Source organism: Boleophthalmus pectinirostris, unplaced genomic scaffold, assembly GCF_026225935.1.
Source record: "Boleophthalmus pectinirostris isolate CB_2022bp ecotype Guang Dong unplaced genomic scaffold, ASM2622593v1 HiC_scaffold_19, whole genome shotgun sequence".
Classification (NCBI taxonomy): Eukaryota; Metazoa; Chordata; class Actinopteri; order Gobiiformes; family Gobiidae; genus Boleophthalmus; species Boleophthalmus pectinirostris.
The window spans coordinates 42647749-42671542 of record NW_026571140.1 but is presented as its reverse complement, the minus strand read 5'-3'; the positions used below and the strand labels follow the sequence as shown (position 1 = coordinate 42671542).

The window sequence follows — 23794 nt, the reverse complement described above, 5'->3', positions numbered from 1 at the left end:
TGATGATTATTTATGTTTTGATTTGTTTGTATTGTGATTTTAATGTATTTATTTATTCTGTAAAGCACATTGAATCACTTTGTGTGTTTGATGAAGTAACAACATCAAGTTGTGTCAAACAGGACGTTTAAAATCCCGTTGTGGATTTTCCACCAGGAGATGTTTACGTCAGAATGTTTATTCTTTGTGGAGTTTGTTGGTTGAAGATTTGGTGATTTGGCAGATTTATGAAAGCTGCTGGAGAAAAACACACACGTTCACACACACATTTACACACACGTTTACACACACGTTTACACACGTTTACACAGACATTTACACATTTACACAGACATTTACACAGACATTACACAGACATTTACACAGACATTTACACAGACATTTACACACACGTTTACACATTTACACACACGTTTACACACACGTTTACACATTTACACACGTTTACACACACGTTTACACATTTACACACACGTTTACACACACGTTTACACATTTACACAGACATTTACACACATTTACACACACATATAACACACACGTTTACACACACGTTTACACATTTACACACACGTTTACACATTTACACACACGTTTACACACACGTTTACACATTTACACAGACATTTACACAGACATTTACACACGCACACTTACACACTCACACACAAACTTACACACACTTACACTTACACACACACCCTTACACACAACACACCCTTACACACAAACTCTTACACACACACCCTTACACACACACCTTACACACAACTCTTACACACACACCCTTACACACACACCCTTACACACACACACACACAACCCTTACACACACACCTCTTACACACACACACACACACCCTTACACACACACACACCCTTACACACAACTCTTACACACACACACACACCCTTACACACAAACTCTTACACACACACCCTTACACACAAACTCTTACACACACACCCTTACACACAAACTCTTACACACACACCCTTACACACAAACTCTTACACACACACCCTTACACACAAACTCTTACACACACACCCTTACACACACACACCCTTACACACACACACACACCCTTACACACAAACTCTTACACACACACCCTTACACACAAACTCTTACACACACACACACACACACCTTACACACACACACCCTTACACACAAACTCTTACACACACACCCTTACACACAAACTCTTACACACACACCCTTACACACAAACTCTTACACACAAACTCTTACACACACACACACACACACACACACACACCCTTACACACAAACTCTTACACACACACACACTTACACACACTTTGTGACACAGAAAACCATTAACTAAAAGTGACGTTTACTTGCATCGCGGCGCTTCCGGCCGTTGTGAAAAAGGTCTATAAAGTGAATCTTAACGTAATAACAATGACCGCCGACAACAATAACAAAACATTGAACATTTATTTACAGCTTAAGTGCACCAAAATGCATAACAGTTTAACAGCTGTGCAGTTATCAAAATGTAAAAAAGTGAATACAAAATAAACAGAGAAAGTGTCGACAATAACGAACCGAACACAACCGTAAAGTCCATGATGTTCAGCAAAGAAATTAAATCATGTCACAAGCACAGACTGTATACAGAAATGGACAGAGTGGACCCGCACATAGGAAATGAGCATGGGCGCGCTTCCGGCTCCACTGACTCTGGCTCCAATTCACTTTCTATTGAAAAACCGTCGCCCCTTCTGTCTGTAACTGCTGCTGTGAGCCTCGTCATTTTGGTCTTAAAATGTTCATATTCACTCTCTCTTCATGATCCTGATGCTTTTATTTCACGTTTTTCTCCGTAAATCCATTCCTAATCCAAATATGTAACCTGGCTCCAACTTTCCCCATAACGACAGGCCTCAGTGAGCTTCATTTGACTGGAGCTGGAGCTTTAGTCCACTTCTGTACCCGGTCTACAACCACAGGCAGAGAAATCTCATTTACATCTTTAACACAGTTGTCACATCTTACTGTGAGAAGAAACATCACCATTTTACGACAGAACACATGGCAAAAAAGAAAACAAACAAAAAAATCCTATTCGTAAAGATGCACTGTGTAACTTTTTGGAGTGGGAATCCGCCAGTTACATCTCCATGGAGAAAAGTTCCGCAGTGTGACATGAACTAACATTTATACCAGGGTCAGTAAGAATTCTAACGCTAACGGACGGGTTTAATTTTTGTATCACCGCACAAGTAGTTCCAGCAACAGTTAATCACCGTTCAATATCAATACGTCCTGGTCCAGTCCCGGTTTAGTCCTGGTTTAGACCTAGTCTAGTCTTGGTCCAGTCCTCATCAAGTCCTGGTGTAGTCCTGGTGATCGGCTCGGAGGTTGCAGCGTGTTTATATTTATACTCCGCTAATATTTCTGGCTCCCAGCCCCGACCCCCAGTTCTTTCTCTTTCTTCTTCCAGAAAACGTCGCTTCGTCTCTGGATATTCGTCCCTGATTGGTTGACGCGACCCGTGTCCAGAGTGTGGACACCTCAACGCTCAAGTCGCGCCGCATCAAAGCCAGATTCGGGACTGTCCCAGGTAAACAGGGACTTTTTCCCCCTGAATTTATGTTTGGCATCACAAAAAAAAAAAACAAAGTGAGTTAGTTATGCCATTTGAGAAGCTGTAGTTCCAAAAAGCAGACGTGCAATAACCGCATAAAATAAATAAAAAATAGTGAAGCCAAAATTGTGAAATGATTGCACTATTTATTAAAAATTATGTCAAAATCTCGTCTTGTCTCTTTCTCGTGGACCTGATCTCAGGGTTTGTCGGGTCTCAGTCCTACTCACAGGGGTTCATATTGCACAAAAAATCCCTTCAAAAACTGACGGGGAGCGGAATCGCCTCTCCATAGAACTGATCTGTAACTGGCCCGGTAGTGTCATCTGCCCGTCTCCAAATAGAGTTTAACACCAATACCAAACTGTGGAACCTTCAAATATCATCTTCGTAGAGACAAGGAGGTGGTGGACGCTTCTCCAGAAAGATCACACAGTGCACCTTTACATCTGGATCATTTAACCTTCTAGAATATTATTATTATTATTACTAGTTTTATGAAATCTCTGTAAGATAAAGTAAAGGTAAATAACGGGCAGAAAAAAAGCACTGCATTTACATAGTGTCTGATTTAAGCGAATCCAGAGGGCTCAGGACCCTTTCTTTAATCGTTATTAGCACCTTGGGAAAAGAATTAAAGTGCAAATGGCAAGTTGAAATGTTTTTTTTTTAAATTATTTCATGATTTGGTGGAGTAGGGCTACAACATTCATCTCAATCGAAATGTGAACGGACGCTACGGGATCTATTCACGCTCACGTCACAAAACCGGAAGACGTTTGGAAACCTGAGGATGACGACTTCCTTTTGGCGACTGCTGGCGAGGAGGGGTTATTGTATTCTTTCTTTATTCCTTTTATAAACTGCTTATTAATTTGTGTATTTTAATTTGTCTAACTTAATAAAAAGAAGACGAGATTAGAGTCCCGTCCCCCGTGGAAAGCTTTGTCAAGTTGTGGAGACGCTGCGGCTGAATCCATGGATTTATCACATGCCCAGAGTCGGGAACTACCAAACTCTGGGATCTAAAAACCTCTGGCCGCCCATTCAAGTCGTGGTCCGAGCTCAATGGGACAAGTCTCCAGATTCAGAGCGAGAGGATTTTGAGCTGAGAAAAAGTTCATGATCTAAAAATAGGTAAAAATTGCCATAAATCCGTCATTTTTTAAAGTTGTAGGTGCCTTGTCAGGTAACACGAGCAGTTTGTGACTCCGCTCTATGTGAAATATTCTTCAGACGGTTTCACTTCATGGAAACCGCGTGACCTCGCAGCATTAGGATTCGTTCGTTCGCTTGACGGTAGACGGGTACTTTTTTTATTTAACCAATTGCTGCTGTTTGGTCGTGACGTATGTAATGCGCCAAATCCCGTAAGAAAAGACAATAACGTCTTTGCCCTTGATAAAATTCACCAAACATTCTCTTTGTTCTGGCTTTAAATCCTCAATCTCGGGAATCGTCGCCAACACAGAATGTCTGTCTTCGTCTACATCCATCTCGACGCTTTGTTTCCTGTTGTGCTGCTCCACAAAAGGGACCCAGACAGACGCCACGAGTTTGACGTCATGGCCTCACAGCTCACAGCTGGTTGGACGGAGCGAGATCTACAACTTCCAGGTTTTACAAACCGTCTAGTGCAGGTGTGTCCAAACTTTTTTCAACAAGGTCCACATATCTAAACACAGACGAAGCAGAGGGCCAATCGAGGGACTGGTGCTCAATAAAGAGAATAATTTAAAAATGTGCATGTTTAACACGTTAGAATGAGCCATCAGTGTTCATTCTTGCTAAGATCCTTAAAAATGACACACCAAATATTAAATATTGGCTTTATCAAGATAGATTTTCAGAAAACGTGCACTAAAAAGTAAATTTTTAATTGATGCAAGGTAATTTGGACCGATTTACCTGGTACCTCTCGTACCGGAGCCAGAACATGAACAACTTACTTGTTTTAAAGGAGGAGATTGAGAAGGACGAGGTTTTTGGTCGTGGTGTTTTGTGGTTCAGTCCGTTGAAATGAACGTGTGGATGTGGAGACGGAGCCAAGAGTGGTGAGTGGAGATGTGCTTCGCTTGAGTTCATTAACAATTTTCTCCTTCTTCAGCGCAGACTAGTGACGTTTGTGTCTTGTTGATAACGTGGAGGTGGATGAATGAGCTTTGGCCGTTCAGACTGAAGTCACATGTCAAAAGATCAGATATGTATCAGTTTCAGGAGCACATATCCAAGTGTCCTGGGTCACATTTGAAAGAATCTGATCTGTGTGGTTCAGACTGTCATTAAAAGATCAGATACAGGAACATAGGGGCCAAAAAATCTGATTTGGGTCACTTCAGTCTGAACGCAGCCTTAATATCCCGCTCACGTCTGCAATGAGCTTTCAAAATGTGTCCTGCGCTGCACTGTTTTGTGTCGGGTCCCGCGGCTACGGGCTCTAATCGGGGGGATTTTTTCGCTGTAGCACCAGTAAGTGAAGCAGCAATAACCTGTCCAATTATTTTAAATGATCCATGGTAACTACACCGGAAGTCATCATCCGCATGTTTCCAAACGTCTTCCTGTAAGCGTGAATAGAGCCCATTAGCAAATCAAAAAGGCTGCAGTTTTTGAAGTACCATCATTTCCTCCACAAACACAACAACATCCCGTCATAAAAGCTGCTCACCCTGTAGTTTAAATCTGTACATGATCTAAAATGAAATGAATTCTTGTATTCGTTTTCAGTCTTTTTCTAAATCCTTGTGTTTAAAATGTGACCTTTTGAACAGAATCCTAAAGAAATTGAAAATCAAATCCTCAGAAAAATTGCAATATTTTTCACGTTCAGCCCTACCTAAAGTTTAAAAGTCTAAAGATAGAGAAGGCATAAACACGTACAAGTACAAGTTCCAAGGTAAAAGACACAACTCCAGGTCTGTTTTGATTAAGAAACATCAGTTCAACACAGTTCAAAACGCCCATAGGTAAGTTTTGAATAAAGATTACTGTACATTACACTAATGCGTGTTCACAGTAGGAGGGGCTCACAGAACATACTACACTGAGCCTTTTAAAGCAGAACTAAGTAACATTTTTACTTTTTCAACGTCTTAAAGTCCCTGTTGAATATGGATTTTCAGTTACCTGTCCAGCCAGAACCACGCGCTTTGCCCAAACTTTACAAAGACGAGTGGATCTGAAGCTGTGTCCTTGTCTCCCTGATTTCTGAGGGAGTGATTGACAGGCGGATTAACCAATCAGAGAGAGGCATGCTCCGTTCGGATTAAAACAAACATTGCTGCTTACATAAAGAAAAAAAATTAGCACCAGCCACGTTTACATGATGTTTTTGTTTAAATTCCGAAGTTCTGAATTAAATAGTTTGGAAAGTTTACACTGAAATAATAATTCTGAATTGAGGAACTTGTTAAATCGTCTTTATTTAATTCCGTTCAGCGTCTGGGGGTGGGGAAGGGCTCTGATTGGACAAAGACACGAACATATTTACGTGGTCAGGAAGCTGCTACCAGTTTTTCTGTCATCTCGGTTTGTCGTTACGCCACGGACACAAACATGATCCAAACTTTTTCCGCAATGATTCCGATGATAATTGTGAAGCAGAGGTCAGAAGCAGAGCAGAATTTTCAGTCCTGCTCCGGCCCACATCTGCGATATTTTGTCCCGCAGGATGGGGACGTTCGCTTTCTTAAGCTCTATCAAACACGGAGAAGTGAAAGGAATTGGGCTGCGTATGGGAGGAGGCGCGGTGGGCGGTCCAGCGGCATGGTTAAGTCCTGGCTAAATCGTCCTGGTTTTAGACCCGTTTTTAGACCTGGTTTAGTTCTGATTTAGTGGCGCAGCCCGCGTGACGTACGGGATGGGAGGACTCTCCGCGCGGCGTATGGGACGGGTGCGGAAGCCGAGACGGGTCACAACAAAGGCAAACGCCGCAACAAATACAAATGCGACAACACAACAAAAAGCCACAACACATTAAAAAGTCACAACGGAAATGACCGCGGGACTCTATTTTAATGCAAACGCCGTAACAAATACAAATGCCACAACACAAATGCCACAACACATCAAAAAGCCACAAAAGAAGTGACCACGGGAGAAGTTGGAAACGTAAGTAAAAGTAATTTATTTTTTTATCATTATTCGTTTCACGTTGTAGTTCTTCTTCTTCACTTGCCGCTTGATCGGTCCGTCTGAAAATAGAGTCCCGCGGTCACTTCCGTTGTGGCTTTTTTTTGGTTTGTTGTGGCTTTTTAATGTGTTGCGGCTTTTGTTGTGTTGTCGCATTTGTATTTGTTGCGGCGTTTGCGTTTGTTGTGACCCTCTCGGCTTCCGTAAACTGGTGACGATCTGCTGCTTAATGCCAAATAAAATATCCAGCACAAATTATACATGATATTCTTACATTCATCATTTGTATATTTTACTTTGCTCTCATATTTAGTTTGCAGGACTGCAGTTGCCGGATCGAAGGGCGACACAACGAGCATGAAGTGAACCACCGACATTATCTTTAAGAAGAATAAACATGAAACATGATCGAGGAATAAATTAATTCTGCTTTAAAATCAGAATAAACCTCCCACTTACTTTGGAATTAAGTTTAATAATCATCATTAGGAAGTGTTTACATGATCTTTTTAAAGTGGAATAATTTTTTATTCAGAATTAAATTATTTTTATTCGGAATTAAAGCTCTCATGTAAACGTGGCAACTGAGGACTGAGAAACAGCAGATATCAACGCACCAAACTCTTACTTATTTCAGGTTCAAGAAGTGATATATTTTGTTCTGAAGGATACAAATATTTTCAAGAGGAGACGTCTTCTGCATTTGAGGGACACGTGGCACGAAAGAGCTCCTGTGGTTGGACTGTCCCAAGTTTGGACGGAGGTTTTTCTCGCTCTTCGGTCCATTTTCAGACCCTTTCAGGACTCAAAAAGAATGTAGAAGGGACTGGCTGCTCAGGGAAACATGTTTGAGGTGTTTGAAACGTCCGTTGTCTCCCTCAAACTCGACCAGAAGAGAGTTCTCCTTTTTTGTCTGTGATTATACTGCATTATTTCATCAAAAAAAGATCAGGAAAAAGCACTTTTGAGTCTGTTCTTGATTTTCTCGTAAGGGAGTCGCAGGGTTTTGTAGAATAAATTAATAAATTGTTGTAGCCAGAGAATTAAAAAGGCATCAGGCTTCGTTGAGTTCATTCACGATCAGTACGGGACCAGACGCCTCGAGACACCGTGATAGTGTTGTCCGTTCCAGTCTAGTCCTGTCCTGTTGTAGGGAGTATTATACCTCTGATGCCGTAGGCCGTAGAGGTAACTGAGAGGACTGAGCTGGCAGCGGGAGTCCTCAGTAAAGCACAGTAACGGAATTTCAGTAACACGACGGGTGGGGTGAGGTTGGGGTGGGGGGGGGGGGGGGGCTCTGTCGTTAAAAGTTACTTAGTTCTGCTTTAAGAGTAGAGCGCCCCCTGCCTGATGTTCGAAAGTTTACACCTAGTTTACAGCTTTCAGTGATTTATAAAGCCTAATCCACTCTTGAGACCAGGTAAAGTCCTCTTCGCTTTCGTAGCTGGGTTCGGGTTCGGGCGGTAGTTGCGGCTCCGGTTTCATCTGATAGATTTTCCTTCGGGTGCTCTCCAGTTTCTCGCTCGGGTTTCTTCTGGGTCTGCCCCTGGGTCGACCGCTCGGGGGCCGTTTGTATTTGTACTTGGGCTTGGGCTTCTCGGACGTCTCCCCTTCCTTCGTCTGCTCGTTGTTCTCCTCCTTTTTCTCCGCCGCCGCCGCCTCCTCCTCCTCCTTCACCTCCCTGAGCTCCGGGTGGTACCGCTGGACGTGGCTCTTCAGGCTCACGTTGTGATTGAAGGACTTGTGGCAGAGTTTGCAGCTGTACGGCCGCTCCCCGGTGTGAAGGCGCATGTGGGATTTCAGGTGAGACTCCTGTTTGAAACCTCGCTCGCACACGAAGCACTTGAACGGCCTCTCCCCCGAATGCACCACCACGTGTCTCAGGAGGTGCTGCTCCTCGCCGAACCCGATCCCGCAGATGTCGCACTTGTACTTATCCTTTTTGTGCTCTATCCTGTGCGCCGCGCGTTTCCGGAAACTCGGAAACGACATATCGCACTCCGGACACTGGAAAGGATCCTTGCTCTTGATGTGGACCAGCTCGTGCGTCAGCTTGTCCACTTTGGTTCGGAAGCCGGCGTAGCAGAACTTGCAGAGGTATTCGTGGGTCTCCGAGTGCATGTAGCTGTGGATCTTCAGAGCGGGCTCGGAGTCGAATCTTCGGCCGCAGACGGTGCACACGATCGGTTTGTCTTTGTCTTTGCATTTGTGGACCTTCTTATAAAACAATCCACAGTCAATGCAAAGCTGCTTCTTTCTCCGTTTGGGCCCTGCAAGAGGAGATACACGATTATACTTACATTTAAAATTTACCCAAGACAAATCTTTCTTTTCAATCTTTATTTCGTGTATTTTGAAACTGCGGTAACAGCGTTTGCATTTTAATGTGACCCCTAGTTTAACTGAACAATTTCATGATGATGTGCCTTTTCTTGTGGCCAATGTAGACAAATGTAAACAGTAGTGTTGCAGTGCTCGAGACAGGTCTTTTTTTTACGGTCTTGGTCTCGTCTCAGACTCGATCGAGTTTGGACTCAGTCTCAAGGTCTGACACTCGACAAGAGATAAAATGGCGATAGATTTATAAAACATTAATCTGTATTTGCCAAAATAATTATAAAAACAAATGTCGAAAATTACACAATGGTCTCAATTTAGTTTTGATGGGCCACGGTCTCTATCTTGTCTTGGTCTCGACCTTTAAATGTATTGGTCTTGTCTCGGTCTCAGCCTTTAAAAGTCTTGGTCGTGTCTCGGTCTGGATCCTCGGAGGTCTTGGTCTTGTCTCTGTCTCGGCCTTAGCCTTTAAAAGTCTTGGTCTTGTCTCTGTCTCGACCCTCAGAGGTCTTGGTCTTGTCTCGGTCTTGAACTTAAAAAGTCTCGGTCTTGTCTTTTTCTCGACCCTCAGAGGACTTAATCCTGTCTTGGCCTTAGCCTTTAAAAGTCTTGGTCTCATCTTGGTCTCGACCCTCCAAGGTTTTGCTCTCATCTTTTTCCAAGGGGCCACAAGAGAAACAGAAAATATTGTGGAGTACCAGGTTAATTCTGCATAATATTGATTGTATTTCTTTATAAATTTGCATTGTTTTGATGAGTTGGGACGACCGATAAAAGTTTATATTATGACTAAGCAATGAAAAAATGAGGCCGCCATAGAAAAAAAAAAAAACACCTCTAAAATAAAGGGGTCTTTCCATGCCAAATCTCCGAAAGCCCCTGCTCGACCATCTCAGATTTGACTGAAAAAGTACACAGCACCAAATCTTTGAAATTGCACTTTCCACAGTCCTTCAAAGACGCCCTCAGATTTGAAGAATAGGACTTTCAAGCAAATTCAAGCTTCCAGAAATCTAATAAATCTAAATCACATGTGTAAAAGTCCAGATTCTACAAGTACGTCTGACAAATTTTAACCCTTGAAAATTTGAAGGACCGACCTTAAATCATTTTTTTAGATACAGCAATCTGAATGCGGCGCTTTGGAAAACTCTGCTCAAAACAGTTCAGGGGGGAGTTGGACAAAATATTTTTTAATAACAAAACTATATGGAGATGGGAGCTAAAATTTGGGACTTGTGTGAACCTCCTAGAATTTTTTCAGTCAAATCTGAGATGGTCGAGGGGAGGCATTTGGAGATTTGCCGTGGAAGCAATGCAGCTTTAGTCCAGGCATGAGGTAAAATGATAAAATATGTTTATTTTTTTAATCCCGAATAAACCTAGTGTAGGTTTTTTACTTCAAACCTCCTTCGTACACTTTCTGTCACAGTTATAACCATAGATCCACGCTTAAAATCAGTTCATTAGATGTGGAATTGGACCCTCTTCCAATTAATTTATTTAAGATTTCTGTGGATGTGCCTGTTTGTAATCATGTCAGCTTTAAATGACTATAATTTCTTTTAACGTGAGCTGTGTCGTTGCTAAAAAATAAGAGGAAATTGTAAAACCTGTTCATTGTTTTCGATAAATAAAGTAGAGTTCTTGCCTCTGCGTTTGGGCTCTTTCGCTTCGCCGTCCTCCTGCTGCTGCTGCTGCTTTTGGTTCGTAGTCTGTTGGCTCTGTTCAGGAGTCCACTCATTGTCCGAGTCCCCCCTTCTCTTCCTCTTCCCCTCATCGCTCTCATCGCTCTCGTCGCTGTCATCGAAATCCTCGTATTCGTCTTCGTCCTCTTCTCCGTTCTTTGATGTCTCGCGTTCCTCCTCCTCCTTTTTTAAGTTCTTTTTTTTCTTCACTTTGGACCCCTCGCTCTCTTCATCTTCATCGTCGTCTTCGTCGTCGTCCTCGTCGTCTTCATCGTCGCTGTCGCCGTTGCTCGAGTCGCCGCCGTCTTCGCTGCTCGCGGCCTCCTCTCCCCGCTCCATCTGCAAAGCACGACAACGATTTCGATACAACACGATCTGGTGAAGACTAATGTCTGTCCGCCTGACAAATGTCAGCAAAAGTGATCCTTTTCAAGCATGTTATTGCATATATCACTGCCTCAAACGTAGATGAAAAACTTCCCAAGTTTGTAAACTTCAATTTAAGCCCAAGTTGACCTTTGTATCTAGAGGGAAACAGCTGCTATGACCAAAGTTCAAGGACTTGAGACTTGATAAAATGGACTTGGGACTCGACTTGGACTTGAACTCAGTGACTTGAGAAAACTTGATGCTTATCCTAAAAAAAAATGTTTTTAGAAAATACGTTTCTCTTTTCAGCTGATAAATGTGGCGCTGAATTTTACAGGTTTGTCACTTTGGATGGAACTGAAGTACTGTGATGTGGTATCTTCAAATGTACTGCAGTAATATACAGAACAATACAGTAAGTACAGAGGGAACTACGAAGAAGAGCGATTTATACTCCAGAGCTACTTACAGTCCGAAAATACAGTTCCATTTGAAATGTGCTAGGTCTGTTTTTCACGTTTTTAAGAGTGAAAATCAGGTGCAGTGACTTTGTTTTTGTTTCACTGTGAAAGAGAAACTCAAAAACAGTGTCCAGTCTCACCTCCAGAGTCACTTTGATGCTTTGGGGCTCGACCTTCAAGACAAAGCCACAGGCCGGGCACCTGTTTAACACAGAAAAAACACACAGTAAATACAAGTCTAAACCAGAACAAACAAAATGTACACACAAAAAAACAAGAGGAGTGAGGGGGTCTGGGTAATATCAGACCTGTACTCACTGTAACACAAGGTCAGACAAAAGGCTGTGTCCGTGTTTATTTTATTTTATTAGGGATAAGACCTCGTATCATAAGATTTTAAGAGATAAAACTGCATGAAGATTGTGCAAACAGAATGTTTTTTCCCCTGGTGTGTTTACATTTGGATTGGACAAAAAATGTGCTGCTCTCTCGTCTGTGTTGGTTCATCGTCTTGTGAAGTGTGTGTTTTGTTTCTGTGTGTGTCGTTCTCTGCCGTCTTCACTACACTGAATGGAGTAGACCACGTTGTTTGGCTTGTGGACCAGTTTCTGTCTTAAAGTGTTCGTAGGTTTGAAATCGTCCGAGATCTCGTGTCGTCTGAAAATCCTCTGTAGTTTTGCAGAAACACCAGCCACGTAAGGACAGTGTTGGGGAGTAACAGATTACATGTACCAGAGTTACGTAATCAGAGTACAAATTATGAGTAACTGTATTCAGTTACAGTTACTGTGAGTGGTAATTGGATTACAGTTACTTTGTTGAAATAAATGAATTACATGGCAGTATTTTCCTGTTTTCACATTTTGGGCTATATTCCTTATTTATTTATTTATTTTGGTAATTCCACTCATTGCCGGACAGTAAACCAGGATTAAAATGAAGTTTAAATCAGGACTAAATCAGGATTGAACCAGGACTGAACCCAGGTCTAAACCAGGACCTAAACCAGGTCTAAACTCGATCTAAACCAGGACTTAAGCCAGGACTAAACCAGGCCTAAAACCAGGTCTAAACCAGGTCAAGACTAGATCTAAACCAGGTCTAAACCAGATCTAAACCAGATCTAAACCAGGATTTAACAGGACGAAACTATTCTATCAATAATATTTTTTAATACGGTTAAGGAAAGACTGGGCTTTTTATTGTCTTTTAACAGACAAAATATCTTAAGTGAAGATATACGAATCTTTGTTTCTCTACAGAAAATCAAGTAATCCAAAGTATTCAGATTACGTTACTCACTTTAAGTAATTTATTGGATTCCGTTACAAACTACATTTTGGGGGATGTAATCTGTAATCTGTAGGGGATTACATTTTAAAAGTAAACTTCCCAACACTGTGTAAGGAATAGTGACCAGACTTTCTGCTGGGTTCTGATTCTCTGTTGTTTTGTTTTTCAGCTCTTTGTTTTATTAAAAGCCCATTTCGTGGAGCTGGAGGCACCAGATCGTTCCGTCTCTGGAGCCGTTTTCAATCGGATTAGTGTGAACGAACACTGCATCCACAACCAAAACGATTTAGCCTTTATTTTTACTGAACCATATCGAATCAATTTGAAATATATCGTATCAAATCGAAAGTGAACTGTACTGAGATATGATGTATCGTAACGGCAACTTCTGAATGATACTCAGCCGTATTTGTGAGGTTGTGAAGACGCTGCTGCTGAATCCACGGTTTTATCGCATGCGCAGCGTCGGGAACAACACCGGGAGTCGCCATCCGCATGTTCCCGAACATCGTCCGTAAGCGTGAACAGAGCCTGTTGTTTGGCCAAAACTGTGAACTGGATCTCACATTTTATTTACTACAAATGACGTTCAAATCTGATCTGGTCTTGTTCTTGTGTGTGAAATCTGACGGCGCGGTTTAGACCCGAGCTCTGGACGAAGCGACGGATTAAACCAGGAGTAGTGACTTACTTTTCTGACTCATTTCCAGATTTGGCTCCGGTGTTCGCTGGTTTGTCAGATGAGGTGATTTTAATGAACTTCTCGTAACTGCAACAAAAAGAGAATAAAGGCGACAAAGTGTAAGATTGATATTAAACAGGTAAACAATGAAATAAAAAAGTAAGGCCACCAGAGTCACAATGGAACAGAGTTTACAAGACGTTCACGTGATCATAGATGAAGTCTGTGCAGATTTTAAAGTTCTTTTTTTGGTTTATAAAGCTCTTAACGATCCTAGTCCTATTTATTTATCTGATCTGCTTTTATCACATGATAGGGCGACCAAATGTTCGTTTTTCCCCAGATATGTCCGTTTTTTGCGTCCAGTCCTGATCGTTCGGGTTTTTGTTTTTTTTTTTTAAAGGTTGTATGGAGGATTTTTTTTTGTTTCAAACTGTCAGTGAAAGATTAAAATACCATTACAGAGACGCAGCAGCTTTGTAATTATGATGACCAAAAAAAAAAGAACGAAAATCTATCAACTGTGGACGTGTTGAGGCCAGATAAACATCAGCCAATAGAAAACGAGGCTCCCTCATTTTCTATTGGCTGTTGGGTTGTCAATCAAACTCCCTAGTGTAACTGACTCGTCGGAGCGCGGGGATTACGTGGTTTACGCAGCGGTTCTTAGAGGCTTTTTCGAACTGTCGCTTCCTCGCATTTCGCACAAAGTTTGTCGCGACGGCGGACGAGAATCCACGACCGGTTCGCCGCAAAAGAAAGTCCGTTTTTGAGGTCGCTGAAAGAAGAAGAGAAGAGGAAAAGGAGCAAAGCCAAACTGAGGTGATTCTTGGAGATCTCGTCCAGCGATGGCGCGACCGAAGCAGACGAAGGGTCTAAAAACTGACGCGTCGGTCGCTGAATTACTTCTAGACAGGAAACTTCAACAGTAATTCTGAACGCGCACAAGGACTGTCGCTGTATTTCTCTTCCCTTAAAAAAATCCTCTATACAACCTTTAAGTGGTGGAAATGTCCGGGTTTTCATTTCCTTTCATTGGGCCATTAACTTGAGCGTCTCTCGTAGACAAACAGTCGGTCGTCTGCAACACGCCGAAGCACAAATGTGCATTTAACAACAACTTGTACAAGAAATTCTCCATTTTCTGGTTGGGACAAATGTGAGGCCATGTGCACAGGTTGTGAGGTGAGAGTATCCAGTGTTTGGGAGTAACAGATTACATGTACCAGAGTTATGTAATCAGAGTACAAATGATGAGTAACTGTATTCAGTTACAGTTACTGTTTCAGTGAGTGGATTACAGTTACTTTGATGAAATGGATTACACGGTGGTATTTTCCTGTTTTCACATTTTGGGCTAAATCCCCCCCTTTTTTTCTTTTTTTCCCCCCAGTAATTCCACTCATTGCCAAAAAATAAACCAGGTCTAAAACCAGGACTAAACCAAGACTAAAACCAGGACTAGGACTAAAACCTAGGACTAAAACTAAACTAGGACTAAACTAGGACTAAAAGGACTAAAACCAGGTCTAAACTAGGACTAAAACAGGACTAAAACTAGGACTAAAACCAGGACTAAAACCAGGACTAGGACTAAAAGGACTAAAACCAGGACTAAACTAGGACTAAAACCAGGACTAAACTAGGACTAAACCAGGACTAAACTAGGACTAAAACCAGGACTAAACTAGGACTAAAACCAGGTCGAAACTAGGACTAAAACCAGGTCTAAACTAGACTCTAAACTAGATCTAAACCAGGTCTAAAACAGGACTAAACCAGGACTAAAATGTCTGGGGAAAAACGGGCGTTTGGACACCGTATGTATCGATATCCAAGTCTCATGATACGATATCAGCACAACATGAACCTCACAGTACGATATTTATTGAGACTCACGATTAGGAATGTAGTGTACTTTTCGAACTATAAGTGGCTCTGAATTAGGGACGGGCATTCGATGAAATTTTCTTAATCGATCGTCAGAAGAATTAACGGTCGATTATCGATTAATCATTAACGTTTTTATATTAAAATGATCATCATTATTATTACTATCTGCACTAATCTGCATCAATAAATTCAACTTTACGACATATAAACATAACGACTCTAGATCCACATCAGCTGTTTGACATTATAATGTGTTTAATTCAGTTTTGTTCAAATCTCACAGAAACAAAACTTAAAACCACATCACTAATTTACATAAACTAAGTGAAGATAAAACTCCAGCTCTTGTGTCGCTGATGTGGTTCAACTTGTGTTGGATTAAAAGACATGACTCAGGTGAATACAGGTCAGTGTGACCAGATTTGTGTTTGTCAAAACCAGGACAGCGTACGGGGGGAGGGGGGCGGGGCCTCGTCATCCACATTGAGCGACTCTCACCTGGAAAAACTTTTTCCCACTGGACACAGAAACATATGTGCTGCTTTATCCACTGTGCACATGGACTCACACTTGTCCCAACGCAACGGAAAGTGTGGAATTTCTTCTACAAATCCTGGTTAAATCCACATTTGTGCTTCGGTTCGTTACAGACTGACCCACTGTTTGTGTCTCGCTCCTTCTGATGCAGAGACACATGTACACACCTGTTTGCTCACGATACACAACAACATACATTCAGTTTGTCGATTAAAATTAACGTAATCGATGAAATTTTAATGATCAATTTATATTATTTAACTAATCATGCCCATCCCTACTCTGGAGTATAAGTCGCACCAACCAAAAAATGCATAATGAAGAAGAAATAAACAAATATAAGTCGTAAATTTTGGGGGAAATTTAGTTTATAAAATGAGAGACCAGGAGCAGACATTTCCTGTGTAAAGTCAAGTTGTAGTAAAAACAACAGAAGAGAGAAGAACAACAGACTGTTAACGTCACATATGAACAGTTCTTCACATAAACTATAACATAAACAACAGAACAGAACAAGTTTACCAATATAGAGATCTACATCTCACGGTACGATATTTATTGCGATATTTTGTGAAGGCTAAACAACTAAAACTGTTAAAACACCTTGACAAGACTTAATCCAAAGAACTAAGACTTAAAAATGTTCGAACTGTTATTTCTTCTTGTCGTCTGCACTGAAACGGAGCAAAGGATCATGGTCTATGTAGTTCTCTCTGTCTTTTTTTAGCTGTTGCTGCACCATAACTCTAAATTTAAACAAAGACACTTGTAATTCGATATATTGTGACGGTCCACGATATTATTGTGAGAACTTCGACGATACGACATCACGATATTTTGGTTATTAATCGATAGTGTAATAGGTTTTAAATGTTCCACGTTACGTCGTTTCACAAAGTTACTGAACCAAAACATGGCTGAAGACGCCTTTAATGCTCCAGCGTGGAATGTTTTTGTTTGTTATTTTGCATTTTTCGAGCTAAAACAAAAGCACAAATAACACAAAAAGACTCTGATATCTCTGCGTTTCTTTATCGATCTTCATACTCAAAGCTGCATTCCTGTGTGTTGGAATAATCCTGTTTATTTATTCCTGCATTTAAGGCTTAAGTGCTCAGAAAATTTCACTTTTTTTCACCCGCCCCCTGCCCCCTATCCCCGCCCACATCCCTGGACTTAATTGTTCTAATTTGTTGAGACAGCGGCTGCATGCAGTGTCATCCCTGCATTATAATCAAACCATTTGGTGAAGTTTTCGAGTAAAAGTTGAAAAATAAAAGCCTCATTCTCCTTTGTTTGAGCCCGAGAGACGATCCGCTGCTTGTTTTGTGGAGAAAGGCTGTTGTGAACATGCGGGGCCTGTATGTTCTGCAGATTGGAGCAGGAAATCAGTGGTCCCGCTTCTGTTTCAGACACCAAAAATGCAGTTCACGGCGAAGAAAAACGCAAAACGACACCGTGCGCCAACGAAAACGCACGAGATGTCATTTTTAACGCCAAACGCAGCGTAAAATCGTACCTGTCTAGTAGATGCTCGGCCAGTTCGGAGTCCAGAGTGAACCCGAGCCTCAAGCGCAGATCCTTCCACCTCGGGTACGACTTGAGCACGTTGACGCGGGTTTTGTAGCGGTGTCGGTCCCGTTCGCGTTTGGCGCTTTTCGCCTTCTCGCTCAGGCGCTTCTTGGGCTTCGCGGACGGATCTTTGCGCGTCGGTTCCGTCGGGGGGAGAGCCCAGTTGGGGAGCGCCTGCAGAGCCACCGTGCAGCTTCGGAGCCCTGCGCTGGACGCCATGTTTCTGACAATGTTTTCTTTGAGAGCAGCGCGCCCCCCTCCGGTGCTGCGAGGGGTTTTCACTGGGCTTCTTCAACATGCGGCGTTAAAAGTTCCATGTTACGCAAAATTTGGGTGACCAGACGTCCCTGTTTACCCGGGAGAGTCCCAGTTTTGAGCCTGCGTCCCCTGTCCAAGAAGATTTATCCAAAACGAGTGATTTGTCCCAGTTTTATTTTTTATTTATTTATTTATTTAAAGACAGTTATTTATTAATGAAATCTACAAATTGCTTAAAATGCCAGAAAAGCAAGACTGCCATTTCCATCTAAGTCCCGAGGCAGGTAACACCACAAATTCAAAGCAAAACAGTTAATCTTACTTGTCCACAAGTCTGGTTTTTCTTTAGCCATTTAATTAAAGACTTGAATTTGGCAGAGTACAAGAATGTCCCTCATTTTTGACCAATTTGATCCCTAAATTGTAATTTGTTTTAGGTAAAATACAAAAAAATCTGCTTAAAAACGACCAAAACTCAAAGAAAATGATTTGTCCCAGTTTTATACGAGAAATATCCCAGGTGTCTCTATTTTTGACCATTTGATCCTGCCAACTGAAAAAGAGAGACAGAAACTTTCATTTGTTTAGGTAAAATACAAAAAATCTGCTTAAAAATGACCAAAACACAAAGAGAATGTGACTATACTGACTCACGTGTTCGTCATGAATGAGCTCTGAATAACAATTTTCTTTATTACGCACTCGTTTCACAATTTTATTATCACCAACCACCACAAACTGAGAATGTCCAAGTTTATGATTCTGAAAATCTGGTCACAGACGTCCCTGTTTCCCCGGGACAGTCCCAGTTTTGATCCTATGTCCCCTGTTCCAGCAGATTTATACAAGAAATGTCCCAGATCTCCCTATTTTTGACCAGTTTGATCCCTGCCAACAGTAAAGAAAGACATAAATTGTAATTAGTTTAGGTAAAATACAAAAAATCTGCGTAAAAACGATCAAAACCCAAAGAACATGTGACTATACTGACTCACGTGTTTGTCATGAATGAGCTCGAGTGAAGAACAATTTTCTTTATTACGCACTCGTTTCACAATTTTATTATCACCAACCACCAAAAAACTGAGAATGTCCCAGTTTATGATTCTGAAAATCTGGTCAGCGACGTCCCTGTTTCCCCGGGACAGTCCCAGTTTTGAGCCTGTGTCTCCTGTCCCAGCAGATTTATCCAAAACCACTGATTTGTCCCAGTTTTATACAAGAAACGTCCCAGGTGTCTCTATTTTTGACCAATCTGATCCCTGTCAACAGTAAAGAGAGACAGAAATTGTAATTAGTTTAGGTAAAATACAAAAAAAAAAAAAAAATTGCTTTAAAACAACTAAAACCCAAAGAAAATGTGACTATACTGATTCACGTGTTCGTCATGAATGAGCCGAGTGCAGAACAGTTTTCCTTAATTACGTACTTGTTTCACAGTTTTATTAACAACCACCAGAAACTGAGTGTCCAAGTTTCTGATTTAAAAAATCTGGTTACAGACGTCCCTTTTTAACCAGGACAGTCTCATTTTTGAGCCTGTCTCCTGTCCAAGCAGATTTATACAAAACCACTGATTTGTCCCAGTTTTATTCAAGAAATGTTCCAGGTGTGTCTATATTTGACCAATTTGATGTCTGTATATTCAAAAAAATGTAACATGATTCAAAGTTCACAAGAATCCATTTTGTGTAGAGTGACCAGAATTTCAGAATAAAAACTGGGACCACCCCATTATTTTTGGTGGTTGGTGATAATAAAATGGTGAAACAAATGGTTTGTTCTGCTGAGACATGACGAACATGTGAGTCAGTAAAGTCACATTTTCTTGATTTGATCATTTTTAAGCAGATTTTTTGTACTTTACCTCAACTAATGACAATGTATGTCTCTGTTTACTGTTGGCAGGGATCAGATTGGTTAAAAATAGTGACAACAGATTTTCAAAATTGAAAACTGGGACACACCTGGAGTTGGGACGTTTCACATAAAAGTCAACAAACACAGAAGAAACATGTGACGACGACAATAAAACACTACAATATAAAACTACAATAAAACACTGAGATCACCTGTCTCGCCTGGAGTAAAAGCCAGAGAGAAGAGGTGAGTTTCAGTCTGGTCCAGTGTGTCCAGACGTCCCTGTTTCCCCAGGACAGTCCCAGTTTTGACCCTGTGTCTCCTGTCCCAGCAGATTTATCCAAAACCACTGATGTGTCCCAGTTTTATACAAGAAACGTCCCAGGTGTCTCTATTTTTGACCAATTTGATCCTTTTATTTATCCCATATTTATCTTGTTTTCAGATTTATTATCTTCTTAATAATTAATTAATAATTCTGAATTTGTTGTATAATCTTAAAAATTGTCACATATATTTCTTCCATGATTCAACTCGTCAGAAAATCTTAAATTTAGGCAATAAATGTTTAAAAGAAGCTACAGTCCATTTACCAGAGTTTTCCCTGAAACACTTCATTTGTTTTTAGTTTCAGTGATACAGATTTGCTTTATACTCAAGAATCCATCCATGTTCTTCTTCTTATCTGGGGTCGGGTCTCGGGGGCAGCAGACTAAGCAGGGACTCCCAGACTTCCTTCACCCCAGACACTTCCTCCAGCTCCTCTGTGGGGACCCTGAGGTGTTCCCAGTCCAGCCCAGAGACATAGTTCCTCCAGTGTGTCCTGGGTCTTCCCCGCGGCCTCCTCCCAGTGGGACATGAACACCTCCTGAGGACACTGGTGACTTTCATCAGTGAAATTTATGAGGAGCGTTGTAGAAGACGGGCTCCAGGATCAGACCCTCGCATCACCATCTGTTGTCTGCCCTGGGAGGAGACTGAGGAACATTAAGCTAGAACTTCTCGGCTGAAGTCAGCTTCTTTCCTGAGGCTGTCAGACTTTTGAACAGTGCCACTGACTTCCTGCTTTGGGCCTCTTTCTCTATCTGCCACGTTTACTACTTGTTCATTGGAACTGCTAAATGTTGTTGTTTTAAATGTATTTATTTTTAACATTGCTTATTATTATTATTATTGTTTTTTATCTCTTTCTGATCACTGGGCCTCGGGAGCACATTTCGTTCTGTCATGTTTCTCTCACATGTTTGAATGACAAAATAAAGAACCTTGAACCTTGAACACGTCCAGGAGACATCAGAACAGACGTCCTCCCCTCAGACGCTCCTCTCCACGTGGAGGAGCAGCGGCTCTACTCCGAGCTCCTCCCGTGTGACTGAGCTCCTCTCTCTGTCTCTAAGGAAGCGCCCACCCACCCTGCAGAGGAAACTCATTTCGAGCGCTTGTATCCAGGATCTTGTCCTTTTCAGTCATTACCCAGAGCTCATGACCAGAGGTGAGGGGAGGAACGGAGATGGTAAATCGAGAGCTTTGCCTTTTGGTTCAGCTCCTCTTCACCACAACGGTCCGATACAGCGACCGCATCACTGCAGACGCTGCACCTGTCCACCTGTCAATCTCACGCTCCGTCCTCCCCTCACTCGTGAACAAGACCCCGAGATACTTGAACTCCTCCACCTGAGGCAGAGACTCTCCACCTGGAGACCACAAGACAGAATTTCAGTTTTTTTGGTGGTTGGTGATAATAAAATTGTGAAACGAGTGAGCAATTAAGGAAAACTGTTATTCAGAGACCATTCATAACAAACATGTGAGTCAGTATAGTCACATTTTCTTTGTGTTTTGGTCGTTTTAAAGCAGATTATTTTGTATTTTACCTAAACTAATGACAATTTCTGTCTCTCTTTACTGTTGGCAGGGATCAAACTGGTCAAAAATAGAGACACCTGGGACGTTTCTTGTATAAAACTGGGACAAATCAGTGGTTTTGGATAAATCTACTGGGACAGGAGACACAGGCTCAAAACTGGGACTGTCCCGGGGAAACGTCTGGACACACTGGACCAGACTGAAACCTCACCTCTTCTCTCTGCCATTTAATCCTGGCTAAATAACTGATCTCAATGTTTTATTGCAGTTTTATATTATAGTGTTTTATTGTAGTTTTCACATGTTTCTTCTGTTTTTGTTGAATTTTATGTGAAACGTGCCATTCCCGGGTGTGTCCCAGTTTTCAATTTTGTTTGGTTTAGGTAAAATCCAAAAAAATCTGCTTCAAAATGACCAAAACACAAAGAAAATGTGACTATATTGACTCACATGTTTGTCATGAAAGTCTCTGCAGAACAGTTTTCCTTAAATTACACACTCATTTCACAATTTTATTATTACCAACCACCAAAAAACAGGAATGTCCCAGTTTTTTATTTTGAAAATCTTGTCACTCTACACAAAATGGATTCATGTGAACTTTAAACCATGTTAAAATGTTGTTACGTCATCAGAAAATATAACATTTTTGAATATACATATATCAACTTGGTTAAAAATAGAGACACCTGGGACATTTCTTGTATAAAACTGGGACAAATCACTGGTTTTAGATAAATCTGCTGGGACAGGGGACACAGGCTCAAAACTGGGACCGTCCCTTCTCTCTGGTATTTTATCCTGGTTAGAAAAGTGATCTCAGTGTTTTATTGTAGTTTTCACATGTTTCTTCTGTTTTTGTCGACTTTTATGTGAGGCACTTTGGTCCAGTGAAGTTATTTTAAACGTGATTTATAAATAAACTTGAACTAAATTAAATGTTCTGCGCAGGTGAAAGAAGAAAAGAACGTTTCCAGAAAAGGCACAACTTCAGATTAGTTGAAAAATCATTTCTCTGGGACGACAGCAGAAAGGAGAAGTGAGTGAGTGAGCTGAACATTTGACATTTTTGGTCATTTCTGTGTAAAAAGTCAGATTAAACTCATGATTCACCGGTCTTTATATAAATACATGTTTCCTAGTACTTTTCTCTATATAAATAACTTTTATTGCATAATTTTTTGAGTCGACTAATCAGCAGAACACGTCTTAAGTCCATGACAGTCGAAGAATGATGAATAATGATGAATAATGGGTTTCATATGAGCCTTTCACATTCTTTAGCAATTTTTAGGTTCTCTTCTGAATTTACAGTTCACAAATAGCAAAAAACCCACCCACGTTTATCACACTACAGCTTTTTAAAGGTGCACTGTGTAACTTTTCGGTTGTTTCGATGGATGTGTCATTCCTCTGGTGTCTGGAATGTTCCACAGTGTGACATTAAACAGCTCTACGTTACATTTATTCAGTTACAGGTGGTTTTACGGCTCAAAAATACCAAGAAAAACAGACATTGTGACTGTGAGAACATCCACGAAGCAAAACCTCCTTAAAATGAAACATGTTATGGACGTGCAGCTCAGGTCTATGTTGTAAATGATGTGCAAATGATGTCCACTGTTTGGACGTTTAACTCCGACTCTACCTGGACGTCAATCTGCAGTTAAAACATTTGAACATTTATTAATCATTGCATTTATATAGCGCCTTTCAAGATACCCAAAGATACTAGGCAATGTAGGTGAAGTGTCTTGCTTAATGACACAACAACAGGTTTTTGTGACTGGCGCCTCCTGTGGCTCCTGGAATTCCCAGCAGTGTTTATGTATAGTGTTATTAATATTATTCATGAATATTCATTTTAGTTATTTGTGATTTAACATTTCTTACTAATGATCTGTTTAATGAACTAATTTAGTTTTTTATGTTTATTTATTACCTCTGCCAAGGAGGTTATGTTTTTTTGTTTGTCTGTCTGTCTGTTTGTTTGTCTGTCTGTTTGTTTGTTTGTCTGTTTGTTTGTTTGTTTGTTTGTCTGTTTGTTTTTGTCTGTTGTTTGTTTGTCTGTTTGTTTGTCTGTTTGTTTGTCTGTTTGTTTGTTTGTTTGTCTGTTCTGTTTGTTTGTCTGTTTGTTTGTCTGTTTGTTTGTTTGTCTGTTTGTTTGTCTGTTGTTTGTTTGTCTGTTTGTTGTTTGTTTGTCTGTTTGTTTGTTTGTCTGTCTGT

At 41.1% G+C, this 23794-nt stretch overlaps 1 protein-coding gene across 1 annotated transcript; it reads right to left on the bottom strand.

The window, feature by feature from the left end:
- Window positions 1-1519: 1519 nt before the first annotated feature.
- Window positions 1520-18013, bottom strand: LOC129409264 (zinc finger protein 805-like). The gene is made up of 5 exons (XM_055154885.1): window positions 17532-18013; window positions 13592-13669; window positions 11748-11808; window positions 10741-11116; window positions 1520-9022 (listed from the first exon to the last, which is right to left on the bottom strand). The coding sequence occupies exons 1-5, from the start codon at window positions 17801-17803 to the stop codon at window positions 8121-8123; spliced, it is 1689 nt and encodes a 562-aa protein (XP_055010860.1). The 5' UTR covers window positions 17804-18013; the 3' UTR covers window positions 1520-8120.
- Between the last annotated feature and the right edge of the window lie 5781 nt (window positions 18014-23794).

What these genes read in the sequence shown, in the direction of transcription:
- LOC129409264 (XM_055154885.1), bottom strand. Translation starts at nt 17,803, where the DNA reads ATGGCGTCCAGCGCAGGGCTCCGAAGCTGCACGGTGGCTCTGCAGGCG. An exon ending in GCCGAGCATCTACTAGACAG is followed by an intron (nt 13,670 to 17,531) that starts GTACGATTTTAC and finishes TTTTTGTTGCAG; the next exon opens with TTACGAGAAGTTCATTAAAA. An exon ending in GCATCAAAGTGACTCTGGAG is followed by an intron (nt 11,117 to 11,747) that starts GTGAGACTGGAC and finishes CGTGCTTTGCAG; the next exon opens with ATGGAGCGGGGAGAGGAGGC.